Source organism: Zootoca vivipara, chromosome 2, assembly GCF_965207765.1.
Source record: "Zootoca vivipara chromosome 2, rZooViv2.hap1.1, whole genome shotgun sequence".
Lineage (NCBI taxonomy): Eukaryota > Metazoa > Chordata > Lepidosauria > Squamata > Lacertidae > Zootoca > Zootoca vivipara.
Genome location: NC_142584.1, coordinates 104927202 through 104940997, shown reverse-complemented (window position 1 = coordinate 104940997; position 13796 = coordinate 104927202). Strand labels below are relative to the sequence as shown.

The 13796-nt window shown below is 47.8% G+C and overlaps 1 protein-coding gene across 1 annotated transcript; it reads left to right on the top strand.

Moving 5' to 3' along the window:
• Window positions 1–2712: 2712 nt before the first annotated feature.
• Window positions 2713–10388, top strand: LOC118080920 (uncharacterized). Its single transcript, XM_088663387.1, is given in 6 exon segments — window positions 2713–3074; window positions 3876–3960; window positions 5582–5708; window positions 6470–6537; window positions 6539–6638; window positions 7566–10388. Coding segments are annotated over 5 exon segments (1749 nt in total). The 5' UTR covers window positions 2713–3074; window positions 3876–3936; the 3' UTR covers window positions 8996–10388.
• The last annotated feature ends 3408 nt before the right edge of the window (window positions 10389–13796 follow it).

Genomic DNA, 13796 nt, shown 5'->3' with positions numbered 1-13796 from the left:
ATTTGCAGAGTTGGAAAGGGACCACGAGGGTCCCCCAACAATGCAGGAATCTTTCGCCTAGTACTGGAATAAATTATTGGGGAGGCCCAGTAGGCCCCATCCCGCATCACATGGCACGCAAACACCATTTGAACAGCAATGCCTATCAACTAGGGGGGGGGCGATCCCCTCAAATATTTTATTGGGGGGACCAAAGGGACCTTGGCCCCTAGGAGTTGGCTCCTGTGTTTTCGTCCAACGTGGGAGCCCAGGACCCTGAGATTAAGAGTCTCATGCTCTTATCGACTGAGCTATCTTTGGCCCCGAAAGATCTTCCACACACTGGAGAAGGGTCTTAATTTGAAAAGTGTGGGGAAGTGGTTACCCTTCCCGATTTTATAATTTTGTTACCTCTCCATTTCTGTTGCAGTAAGGATGTTGCCCTGGGTTACATAAAGCGACTGAGGTTCCATTGCAAGCAGGACCTGAGTCCTCTTCCCTCCTGTGGCTTCCAACATCTGGTATCCAGAAGCAATTCTGGCTCCAGATGTGGAAGCAGAGCATAGGGACATCATGGCTAGCAGCCACTGATAAGTCTTTTCCATAAATCTGTCCAAGCCTCTTGCAAAACTTGGTGGCCACCACTGCCTTCTGCAGGAACCAGTTCCATGGTTTAAAACAAAAAATCTGCCCTGATAAAGATGAAGAGCAACTTACAAAAAAATGGAATGAACAATACACAGCCTAGTCTAGCCCAGGGATGGGGAACCTTTTCCAGCCTGATTCAGGACGACAGATGTGTCATACATACATAAGCGTGTGGTTTTTCTGTTACACAATTGGTGTTGAGACGCCAATAATGTTTCCTACCTACATTCCAATGTATTACTTAGACAGGCCACCGCCAAGATCAACTATCTGAACATGTCTGATGTTTGGCGGTGAGCGTTCCAACCACTACAGCTCATAGCTCTGTAAAGCCAACTATATTGTTCGACTTGGGCATAGGAGACCTGGTTTCAACAGCTTTCTCAGCCATAAGGTTCCATGTTGTTGTTGTTTAGTCGTTAATTGTGTCCGACTCTTCGTGACCCCATGGACCAGAGCACGCCAGGCACTCCTGTCTTGCACTGCCTCACGCAGTTTGGTCAAACTCATGTTCGTAGCTTCGAGAACACTGTCCAACCATCTCATCCTCTGTCGTCCCCTTCTCCTAGTGCCCTCAATCTTTCCCAACATCAGGGTCTTTTCCAGGGAGTCTTCTCTTCTCATGAGGTGGCCAAAGTATTGGAGCCTCAGCTTCACGGTCTGTCCTTCCAGTGAGCACTCAGGGCTGATTTCCTTAAGAATGGATAGGTTTGATCTTCTTGCAGTCCATGGGACTCTCAAGAGTCTCCTCCAGCACCATAATTCAAAAGCATAAATTCTTCGGCGATCAGCCTTCTTTATGGTCCAGCTCTCACTTCCATACATCACTACTGGGAAAACCATAGCTTTAACTATATGGACCTTAGGTTCCATACATTTAGGGATATATTTATATAAGTATGAATGTGTTGTTTAGCTTGCTAATGCAGATATAAAATACTATATTTAGGGAATGTGCTTGCTTTTCTTGTGCTTTAAATATTGGTAACTTTTTTTTTTTACTGTTCCTGTGTGCTGCTTCTGAGCATCATTTGCTAAACATTCATTGGGCAATTTGCAGAATGGCCACAGGTTCCCCATCTATGATGTAACTGGATCAGGATTCATAGGTGATTTTAAGCAGAAGTTGGATGGCCATCTGTCATGGATGCTTTAGCTGAGATTCCTGCATTGATGGGGGTTGGACTAGATGACCCGTGGGTCCCTTCCAGCTCTAATATTCTAGGATTTAGTGCCTTGGAATAGGAGCAACCAACTGATTATTCAAATACTGTCCCCAGACTGGCTCCACCCTGAAGGTACACAAAAGAAATTTGTATCAAGTTCTGGGGAGAAATTTGCCCAAGGGCAGTAGCGCTAGGATGTTTTAAACTTTTAAGAAAAAGAGGCTCTTCACACTGTATTTAAATTGTGTATCTCAGTGGTTCTCAACACTAAAACCCTTCACTTGAAACAAAATTTCAGAGGAACCATTGCAATACAATATTTTAAAGAGGAGGAGGAGGGTGGTGATTATTGGAAGAGGCAGCCAGAGGAGCAACTTTAGAAAAATAGGAAGCTGCCTTAGACTCTCCCAGTCCCATTTACAGATGCCCAAATTACAGACGTAATTTGAGGAACATTGCAACAACGGTGTGCTTTGGGGTTGTTGGCTTGCTTGGTTCTGAAGCTCCCGTACTGACCAGACCTCACCCAAGAACTACGGCGCTTATTCCCACATTACAAAGCCACATCCCCTTACCCTTGCATTGCCTGCTGCTGTAGCGACCTTACTCTACACGCCTCCCCGCTTAACAGCTTTGCTTTTTTCTTGGGGAATCTCCACCTTTGCCTTTATCCGCCTTTGCAGGAGAACAGCGCCCGGCCGTGCCGCTTTCCCCCTCCCACTCGGCTCAGTTAGCAACCCTTCCTTCTTTCCCACGCGCGTGCAGTTGCGTGTGTGGAAAACGGGTGGCGCCACCCTCTCGCATGGTAATTTGACATCTGTTTTATATACAGTATATAACGTGCCGGCTGCTGCTGCTGTGCCTTGCAGCTCCCCCAGACCCCTCGCAGAGGTTTATCCCCCCATCCCCCTTCCTTCCTGCCTTTTTCTTTCTTTCCTCGCTGCAGCGACTGTTGTAGCGGGGTTTGCTTTTCTGCCGGCACAGGAAGGGGCTGGAAGTAGCTGGGGAAGAAGGAGGACGAAGAGGGATCGCATGGGGCGCTGTAATCGGAAATCGACCTTTTCTTTAACTTTATTATTTGGCCAGGGAAAGTCCCCTTCCCCTGGGGCGCCCAGTTGCTGATCGGTGCCTGCAGAGGGAGAGAAACCTTTCAGGTCTCCGCCCACTCCTGCGCGCCCGACCGAAGTGGAGACTGTGTGCCCACCTACTCCCTGGACTCAGCCCCCCAAGGGAGCCCCGGAGGTTTCCAGCTATTAACTCCGGAACAGCCGAACACTCTAGGTAACTGTGGGGCGGGAAGGGGGTCTCCGTCCCCTTTTCCTCCTGCTAAGTTGGCTGGAGGATGTCAGTCAGATCAGCTGACAATGGGTAATGATCTGAGAGCCATACGAGAGAGTTGTTTTGTTTTCTGCACACTTGCGTAGTCCTTTCCCACGTGTTCCTCAAAAGGGACGGAAGGCGGTGTATGTAAAGGTGACCCTGCTTTATGCTCCCGACAACCTTGTGAGGTAGGCGAGGCTGGGATTTTGTGACCCGTCTGAGATCACCTGCATGGCTTCCTCCACATTTTCCCAGTGAGACCCAATGCCATTTCGATCTGCAGTTTCTTAACCCTAACATGCAGCCTTGTGCAGATATTTGTATTTGAAGATTACTCACTCCAGCCAGGCAAAAACTCTCAAGGCAGTCACAAAGCAGACCCTGCCAGAAGGGGCCTCCAGAGTCGGGGGGGGGTCAGAATTCCCCACTGCACCCCAAGATCTAAGGTTCCCCATCCCTGAAATAGGCCTTTATAAAATGCTCAAGTATCTTGCTGGAAAGGAGCTTGGGAAGTTGCCTAAATATTTGTCCATCTAGCAGCTGGCGCAGTGTTGCGTATTCTGCCTGGCAGCAGGCCTCCAGCAGAGGCCTCCCCCATCACCTGCTTCCTGGTCCTTCTCAAACAGGGACTTGAACCTGGGAGCACCTGCCAAGTCCCTCCGTCAAACTGAGAGGAGAAGCACAGAGTTTGTGGCATGGAGTGTGCTGGATCCCTTCTTAAAATGAACCCTTTTGCTATTTTTCTGTTTTTTTACATCACAGCCTGCCAGGTATCAGTCTGCCATCTTCTGCCCCAACCCGGTGCATTTTGCTGAAAGAAGTAATGGCTACAGCAGAACCAACTCAGGTAGGGGGTGGAGAGATCTTCAAATGGTTTATTTTAGTAGTGGCAATTTCAAGAAGGTTTCTAAGCCATCGTTCCCCGTGGAGCAAGAAAGATGGGCATCTCAAGAGTTGGGATTTGAGTACCATGAAGGGGAACAGATCAGTCCTCTGGGGCACAATCTAGTTGGGTTTGTTTATTTGCTTGTTTGAATGCAGTACCGGTAGTAGTTTCGTGTGCTTCTCATTCATTCAGAAAATATGTAGAATGGGGATGGGAAGCCTTTGGCCCTTTAAATCCCATCAGCCCCAAGCAGCATGGTCAGAGTTGATGAGAGTCCAACAACATATTGAGGACCAAAGTTTCCCCACTTCTGAAGTATAGGGTTGTCGTCTTAAACATGTTGCCATATGCGGATGATACCCAGCTCTACATCTCTTTTAAATCAGAACCGAACCAGTGAAGGTCCTGTGTGAGTGTCTGGAGGCGGTTGGAGGGTGGATAGCAGCTAACAGATTGAGGTTGAATGCTGACAAGACAGAAGTACTGTTTTGGGGGGTGTGGGTGGGTGTGGAGGACTCCCTGGTCCTGAATGGGCTACCTGTGCCCCTGAAGGACCAGGTGCACAGCCTGGGAGTCATTCTGGACTCACAGCTGTCCATGGAGGCACAGGTCAATTCTGTGTCTGGGGCAGCTGTCTACCGGCTCAATCTGGTACACAGGCTGAGACCCTACCTGCCCCCAGACTGTCTTGCCAGAGTGGTGCATGCTCTGGTTATCTCCTGCTTGGACTACTGCAATGCGCTCTACGTGGGGCTACCTTTTAAGGTGACCCGGAAACTACAACTAATCCAGAATGCGGCAGCCAGACTAGTGACTGGGAGTGGCCGCCAAGACCATAACACCGGTCCTGAAAGACCTACATTGGCTTCCAGTACATTTCCGAGTACAATTCAAAGTCTTGGTGCTGACCTTTAAAGCCCTAAACCAGGCATCCCCAAACTCAGCCCTCCAGCTGTTTTGGGACTACAACGCCCATCATCCCTAGCTAACACAGGACCAGTGGTCAGGGATGATGGGAATTGTAGTCCCAAAACAGCTGGAGGGCCAAGTTTAGGGATGCCTGCCCTAAACAGCCTCGTACTCAGTATACCTGAAGAAACATCTCCATCCCCATTGTTCTGCCCAGACACTGAGGTCCAGCTCTGAGGACCTTCTGGCAGTTCCCTCACTGTGAGATGCGAGATTACAGGGAACCAGGCAGAGGGCCTTCTCGGTAGTTGCGCCTGCCCTGTGGAACGCCCTCCCATCAGATGTCAAGGAAATAAACAACTATCTGACTTCTAAAAGACATCTGAAGGCAGCCCTGTATTGGGAAGTTTTTTTTTAATGTTTGATGTTTTATTCTGTTTTTAATCTGTTGGAAGCCACCCAGAGTGGCTGGGGAAACCCAGCCGGATGGGCGGGGTATAAATTATTTATTTATTTATTTATTTTATCATCTTTTCATGGCACAGGAGTTTAGGATTTTTGTTTGTGTGGAACACACAGAGCCCTGGGCACAGGGAGGCTACACCCTGCAGCCATCCTGCTGTGATTGTTGTTAATGCAGCAAGCAGTGAGCTTGGGAGCCTTGTTGTTTTAGGAGCTGGCCACACCTGAGGAGGAAGACGAAGAAGGGGAGAAAACAGCGCGCCTGTCTCACCCTGACCAAGCATCCCCCACGAATGATACTGCAGTGGGGGAAGAAGAGGACTGTGCAGCATTCCCAGGTAAAAAGCCCCAGTTATTTCTGTCTTTCTATGAGCCACTGCATCACCCTTGGCTTTTGCTGCACTAGGACCTCCTCAAACTCATTAGTTCTGGGTTTCTCCTGGCCATGATGTTCTTTGTCCCATGCGGCAGCCAGATCCAAATCTAAGGGACACCAAAGATTGGATATCTTTTCTTGGAGATAAAGAAATGCACGCTAGGTAATATCATTTTCAGTTGCTATTTTTAAACTTCTGGGGTTTGGCTTTGTAGTCTTTTTTTTAATGCACCAAACCTTTGTTGTGCGTCAGCCTTTTGAAACATGCACACAGTGACTGGAAGAGAAAGTTGACTTTAGGACAGGGCTTCTCAAACTGTGGTCTGCAGGCTACCAGAGATCTATATGAGTCTACTCTTAACTGGAGGACCACGAGTTCTCCATCCCTGGGCAAACAGGAAGGATTTAACAGGAGCTCTGGCAGAGAAAAGGCGTCCTGTGCACAAACCGTTGCATCCAACTGAATAACTATGCATGTGGAACGACTTCTCTGACCAAATTTCTTCTCTCTTTCTTCTACCCACGTGTTCCCAAATCTTCTATGGGAGTTCCCCCAACCCTCCCACAGCAGATTTGGGAATGGTCCACGGGTGTTTGGAGTTGAGATGCACACGAGGAAATTGTTCTGGACATGCAAGGACTGACTTAGTTGAATTCACGTGCAGCCTCTCCGAAAAGAATTCTGGTATTTACCTGACAGGAGATTCTGTCTATCAAAAACAGGATCTCCAAGTTCTGTCGGGGGTGCCCAACCAGAAGGAGAAGAAATGACCTGGGGGCTTTATCTCCAATAACTCAGAGGAAGCCCAGAGCCCAAGAGGTAGCGATGGTTCAGATGAAGACCACAGCTGGGAATCTCAGGCAGTCCTTGTCTCAGTCGCATCTCGCCCAGGTCACGGAGCAAGCCATGGGTTCCTGGAGGTTTTGGGGCTTTCTTTTGTTTTTGTTTTGCAAGATTTATATGCCATTCAAATGGAATAGTATAAAATATTCATTTTTAAAAAGAGAAAACAGACTTAAATAACAGCACACATAATAAAACTACTGTACACAAATAGGAATAAAAATCAAGTGATTCTGTGAAAACTGCACAGATCATCAAGATCTGGAGGGGCATGGGTTTGCCTTGTCCAACTTCTAGAATCAGACCTTTGGAGTCCTTGCCATTCCGGCAGCTGTGGTAACGGGAGCCATTTTGGGCTTTAAAAAAGAATCTGTGATGATGATGATGATAATAATTTATTATTTATAGGACCCAGGTGGCTCTGTGGGTTAAACCACAGAGTCTAGGGCTTGCTGATCAGAAGGTCGGCGGTTTGAATCCCTGCAACGGGGTGAGCTCCCGTTGCTCGGTCCCAGCTCCTGCCCACCTAGCAGTTCGAAAGCACATCAAAGTGCAAGTAGATAAATAGGGACCGCTTCGGCGGGAAGGTAAACGGCATTTCCGTGCGCTGCTCTGGTTCGACAGAAGCAGCTTTGTCATGCTGGCCACATGACCTGGAAGCTGTCTGCGGACAAACGCTGGTTCCCTCGGCCTATAGAGCGAGATGAGCGCCGCAACCCCAGAGTCGGACACGACTGGACCTAATGGTCGGGGGCCCCTTTACCCTTTACCTATTATTATTTATACCCCGCCCATCTGGCCGGGTCTCCCCCACCACTCTGGGCGGCTTCCAACACACATCAAAATACATTAAAATATCACAGACTAAAAACTTCCCTAAACAGGGCTGCCTTTAGGTATTTTCTAAATGTCAGGTACCCGTAGTTGTTTATCACCATTCCTGTGAATCACACGTTCCTGTGGGTTTCTTTTCAGAGAGTGAGAACGAGGAAGAGTACCCAGAGACTGTGAGGTCTCGCATGGCCTTGTCAGGAGCCTGCAAAAGAAAGGGGTCCTCAGATGCTAAGAAATGGGGATTCCATGAGAAGCGAGATGAAAGCTTCCTCAGAGAGAACTGGGCTTGCCCTCCTCCCTATATGGAGGTTCTTGGGGGCACTCAGGACTGTGCGACCCACCAGGGGCTCAGCAACCATCACAAGGAGCGTGGGAAGATCCTTAAGTCCCGGCCCCGCAACCTCATTACCCGCCAGAGACTTCATGGGAGAATGAAGCTCCATTGCTGTGCCGACTGTGGGAGAGGCTTTGGCCTCCTCTCAAACCTCATCCGCCACCAGAGGACCCACGTCGGGGGGAAGCCCTACAAATGTCCCGACTGCGGGAAAGAATTTGGCCACCGCTCGGCCCTCATCACTCACCGGCGCATCCACACCGGGGAGAAACCGTACGTGTGCAACGAATGCGGGAAAAGCTTCAACGTGGTGTCAAACCTTCTGCGCCACCAGAGGAGCCACACGGGAGAGAAGCCGTACCAGTGCCCGGACTGTGGGCGCTGCTGCAGCCAGAGGTCTCACCTGGTCACTCACCTGCGCCTCCACACCGGGGAGAGGCCTTACCGGTGCCTGGAGTGTGGGAAAAGCTTCAACGTCAGCTCCGACCTCATCAAACACCGGAGAATCCACACGGGCGAGAAGCCTTACGAGTGCCGCTACTGCGGGAAGCGCTTCAGCGGCAGCTCGAACCTCATCACGCACCAGAGGCTCCACACGGGCGAGAAGCCCTACGTCTGCCCAGAGTGTGGCAAAAGCTTCCCCATCAGCTCCAAGCTCATCGCTCACCAGAGAATCCACACTGTGGAGAAACCCTACGACTGCGCCGACTGGGGGCAAAGTTTCCCCGAAAGGCCCTGCCTGGCCAGGCGCCAGCAGAGCCCGTACCGCCGAGAGAAACGCTTCAAGTGTGGCGACTGTGGGAAGAGTTTCACCACCAGCTCCTACCTGATCACTCACCAGCGCACCCACACGGGGGAGACCCCTTACATCTGCGGGGACTGTGGGAAAAGCTTCGCCGTCCTCTCCAACCTTGCCAGACACCAGAGAATCCACACGGGAGAGAAGCCCTACCAGTGCCCGGACTGTGGGAGGAGCTACAGCCAACGGGCCCACTTGACAACGCACCTCAGAGTCCACACGGGAGAGAAGCCTTACGTCTGCGCCGACTGTGGGAAGAGCTTCAACGTCAACTCGTCCCTCACAAAACACCGGAGAACCCACACGGGCGAAAAGCCCTACATGTGCCCTGACTGTGGGAAAACTTTCAGCCAGAGCTCCAACGTCATCACGCATCGAAAGCTCCACCATGGAGAGAGCCTTCTCGGTGGCCCCAATAGGATCCTTCAGGTCAAATAGAACTTCCCATCTCTGGTGGTCTGGCTGCCTTTGAGGAACTTGACAGTCTTTTCTCACTTTGCCCTGGCTTTGGAGCACGTCCTGTAGAAATGCATGAAGCCTTCCCAGGTGTGCCCCAGTCGCTTGTTCCTCACCGAGTTTGAGATACCATTAAGCGCTCAGGTGGAGTAAATATACACCTGCAAACTCGCATGTCATCACTGATCAGAACCTTCAGCTGAACAGAATCTTTTTATGTGGGATCTACCCAGTGGCGGAACTTCATGCTCCGGCACCGGGGTGGGGGGCGGAGAGCAGGCGGGGCTGGCGCGCATCCTGGGGGCATGGCACGCCGCCTGCAGGGGCGTTGCGCCCAGCGTGGGTGGGGGAAACAGCTGTGATGGCACCCCACCGCGATCGCGCTGCCAGGGGCAGTGCGTTCCCCCCCCCTTCTTCCTCCACCAGTGGATCTACCTCAGCCAGCCTGTTTTGCTCAGTGTATATCAAGGAATCGTGACAGGTTTGATCCTTGGGTCCCCTGATGATTTCAGGAAAGGCTTTCCTCCCAAATCATTTCATCTTTTTAATTAGAAGAGAATCCACTATTGAGAATGACCTCTCTCTGCTTTGGTGACATGGGGAGGGGGGAATGTTCAAACATCATACATGATACAGTGGCACCTCTGGTTGCGAACGGGATCCGTTCCGGAGGCCCGTTCGCAACATGAAAAGGCCGCATCCTGAAGCGCCGAATCTGCGCACGCGCGTGACGCAATACGGCGCTTCTGCAAATGATTCCGGTGCGGGACGCAACCTGAAAAGACGTAACCTGCAGCGGACGTAACATGAGGTATGACTGTACTGGTGACTCTCTTACACATTCCCACAAAGGAGAAGTTATCTTTAAAGCTTCAGACAGAAAGTGCTGTAGCACCTTTGACCGTCCCCAGTTGTCATTTCAGGGAATTAGGATGCGCAGTTGACCCTGAACATCTGGTAGGGCTCTTTGGACCTGAAGCATAGCTTTGCAGCCCTTAGCTGATCTGGTAACTGGAGGAGAAAAAAAGACCCTTCAGTAAAAATGAGAAGGGGACGACAGAGGACGAGATGGTTGGACAGTGTTCTCGAAGCTACGAACATGAGTTTGACCAAATTGCGGGAGGCAGTGGAAGACAGGAGTGCCTGGCGTGCTCTGGTCCATGGGGTCACGAAGAGTCGGACACGACTAAACGACTAAACAACAACAACAACAGTAAAAATGGCTTCCTTGATTTTATGCCTCCAACCTGTTTTGTTTGCTAGAATTAGAGAGGACAAAGATCTCAGAAAACATTTTCAGCTGGGGGAAGTAAATGGGGAAAGTCTTGACTTTGGTGCCTGTCGTATGACAATAAAAGGATGTTTTTGTTAGTAATGCTGTACTTTCTTAACTAGCAGTGATGGTTCCTGAACTACTCTTGTCACTGGGTTGCTCAACATGGAGTAGCCATTTTGCAGTTTATACAGCCACTGAGTTAGCAGGGTGATCGCAATAATCCCTGCAATAATAAATACACAGTGTGAAGGGTGGGCAACCTAGACAGAGCAGTTCTTAGGCTTCCCAAGGAATGAGAATTTACTGTTAAATCACTAAGAACTGTAGCTCTGTGAGTAGGGTTGCCAGACTCAATAGAGGACAGGACTTCTGTGCTTTTAATTGCCCTGCTCTCTTTTGAGTCTGGAAACCTTAAAAAGAAACCAGCAGACCCTTTGCTTGGACATTAAACAAAGGGTCTGCTGGTTTCTCTTTAAGGTTTCCAGGCTCAAAAGAGAGCAGGGCAATTAAAGGCACAGAAGTCCTGTCCTCTATTGAGTCTGGCAACCCTATCTGTGAGGGGGTCTCCAGGCAGCTCTCAGCACTCTTAACAAACTACAGTTCCCAGAATTCTCTGGGGGAAGCCATGATTGTTTAAAGTGATATGACACTGTTATTGTTGTTTAGTCATTTAGTCGTGTCCGTCTCTTCATGACCCCATGGATCAGAGCACGCCAGGCACTCCTGTGTAGATGAGGTCTTAAGTTCAGCTACCCAGCACGTGCCACAAATGCCTGCTTATACCCCTCCAAACGTCATCGGACTCCAACTTCCTTCAACCCCAGCTGGTCAGGGATGATCGCAGTTGGAGTCCAGCAGGGTGGATTTGATTGAAATCAAATTGATTTAAATCATGATTTAAATCACGGTTTAAATCACTAGTCAGTAAGACTTGATTTAAATCATATATATTTTTACAGAAAGACTCATTCTTGCTGGTATTTTAATATTTACAACTAGAGGAAGGTTTCATTTTTGGAATAATAAATTTTCAGAGTAGTTTTTACAGTTATATCAAAAAATACTGATTTGGTCATACTATTAGAAATACATAGATAATGATGAAATTATTGTGAGGTTTAATAAATTAACTGTTTATATTTGGACAACTTTTCTGCTGTACTTTATTGGAAGGAGAAATACAATCGTTTCCTTAATAACAATTTAAACAATTTATTTAACTAAAGCAATAACATTATAGCATATGTATCCATGTTTGTTAACTGATGTGGTTAAACGTTGTTTCTTTAAAAAAAACAGACTTGAGTTTTAGCACACATGAACAACTTAAAACAAATCCTTATTTCCTGATCAATAGCCTTTGGACTATAATGTAACTTAAATAGAAAACTATCTTTAGAAAGATTTTTCCTCCAGAAGCATTTTATTTTAAAAATCTGATTTAAATTTTAAAAAAATCCAATATATATATATATATATATATATATATATATTAAAATCATTTATTTTTTCCCCACCCTGGATTCCAGCAATTCCCTGGTTTTGAGAAATGCATCTGCCTTTCACAGTTTAATGGTTTACTCCAGAGATCGCTGCATAAGACAAATGTGGCTGCTGCATCAAATCTCTGAAGCAGCTCTTCCACGTTATAACTGATTTTTCCCTATGCAATAGTTTCTAAACAGCAAGGATCTTTCAAATACTGCTCTGAAACATGAACAAATTTACACCAAGGAACTCCAAATGTTATGTATTAAGATTGGCTGCAGTTCTCACTCAGGGCCACCAGTATGCAAATGAAGGATTGAGAACTGTCGCTCACTGATTGGTTAGTTAGTTGGAAGTTGTTACTGTTACAAGTTACTTAGTATTACCGGTATACTGTATAAAGCAGCCAGCTAGGCATAGTCAGCCAGACTCAAGGAGCAGTTATAACTGCTGTAATAAAGAGCTGTGAATCTAACAGAGCTGTGTCCATCATCTTTCCCACTATTTAACACCAAACAAACCATATCTGGTATGTTGCCCTACATTAAAGAAAGTCCAGTTCTGCCAGGGGTACCAACTTGAGTAAAATATTGGGGGGGGAGGCAGGTAAGCACCGCCCTCTATAATCAATTACATGATGCAGTACTGTACACACAAACCCCATTTGAATGGCAATGCCCATCAACTGTGGGGGAGGACGGTCCCCTCAAATATTCTATGGGATACTAAAGGGACCTCAGTCCCTAGGAGTTGGCTCCTATGAATTTTGCCCTCCATGCTTAATAAGCTTTATGTAAATGTGCTTATCTTTCATAAACATCTATGGTTTGAATCCTTAATTGAAATCCACTGTATTGGGTGGCAGGGGACATTTATGGTGGTGTGATGGTTAACAGCATGGGTAGGGGAACTAAGGCCAGATCCATCCCAATCGCCTTCTAAATCCGGCCCACGGACGGTCCAGGAATCAGCGTGTTTTTACATGAGTAGATGCATTTTATTTAAAATGCATCTCTGGGTTATTTGTGGGGCATAGGAATTCGTTCATTTTTTTTCTCTTCAAAATATAGTCCGGCCCCCCACAAGGTCTGAGGGACAGTAGACCGGCCCCCTGCTGAAAAAGTTTGCTAACGCCTGGTTAAGAGTATCAGACTAGGGCCAGGGAGATCCAGGTTCAAATCCCCATCTTCCTACGTAGGTCATGAAGTGACCCTGAGCTGCTCACTGTCTCTCAGCCTAATCTATTTTGCAAGGCTGTTGTGAGAATAAAATGGGTGGGTGGGGGTGGGAACCATGTACCACCCTGGAGTCTCTGGTCACGACTGTCCTTTTTCATCCTGTGATTTTGGAATGACTGAAGAATATTTTTACAGCCGGATGCAACTATTCTTTTGCTGCTGGATCCTACGCTTTCTCCAAATATCCTGGAAGCTGGCCAGAGCAGGGATTCCTTTCCAGTTCTCAAAGCCCTCTCCCGGAATAAATTATGGAAGTACTGTAGATGCAGATTGATTATGCGTAACATATAGGGAGTGGAGAATTCACGGAATCAAGGTGGGGTAATACAGTATATTACAACACACACTGCCAAAGATGGCAGTAACACAACAAACTCAAGACTTGAATTACGCACCACTTCCCCCCTCCTTCATAAGAGGGTCTGGCCATCCAATGACACTGATGCCAGAGGGTCTGAGGCAGACAAAAACTATTGCTTTTCACACTTGTTATGGACATCATTACCACAAGATAATGTGCTATGAATAAAAGCATAGTTTGTACACTATAGCCATATAAAAGCTACCAGAACCCAAAACATCAGATCCGTGTTTTTTTTAAATTTGTACTGCGACTCTAGGACATGTTCTGTGATTTTTTGTGATGGCCAGAGAACAGAGGTGAGGTGCATTTCGAGTGAACTGTTTGCAAACATGTGGGCTTAATAAAATCAGCGCAGATCCAATCCTCATCCTCATAGAATCGTAGAGTTGAATGGGTCCAAGGGTCATCTAGTCCAAC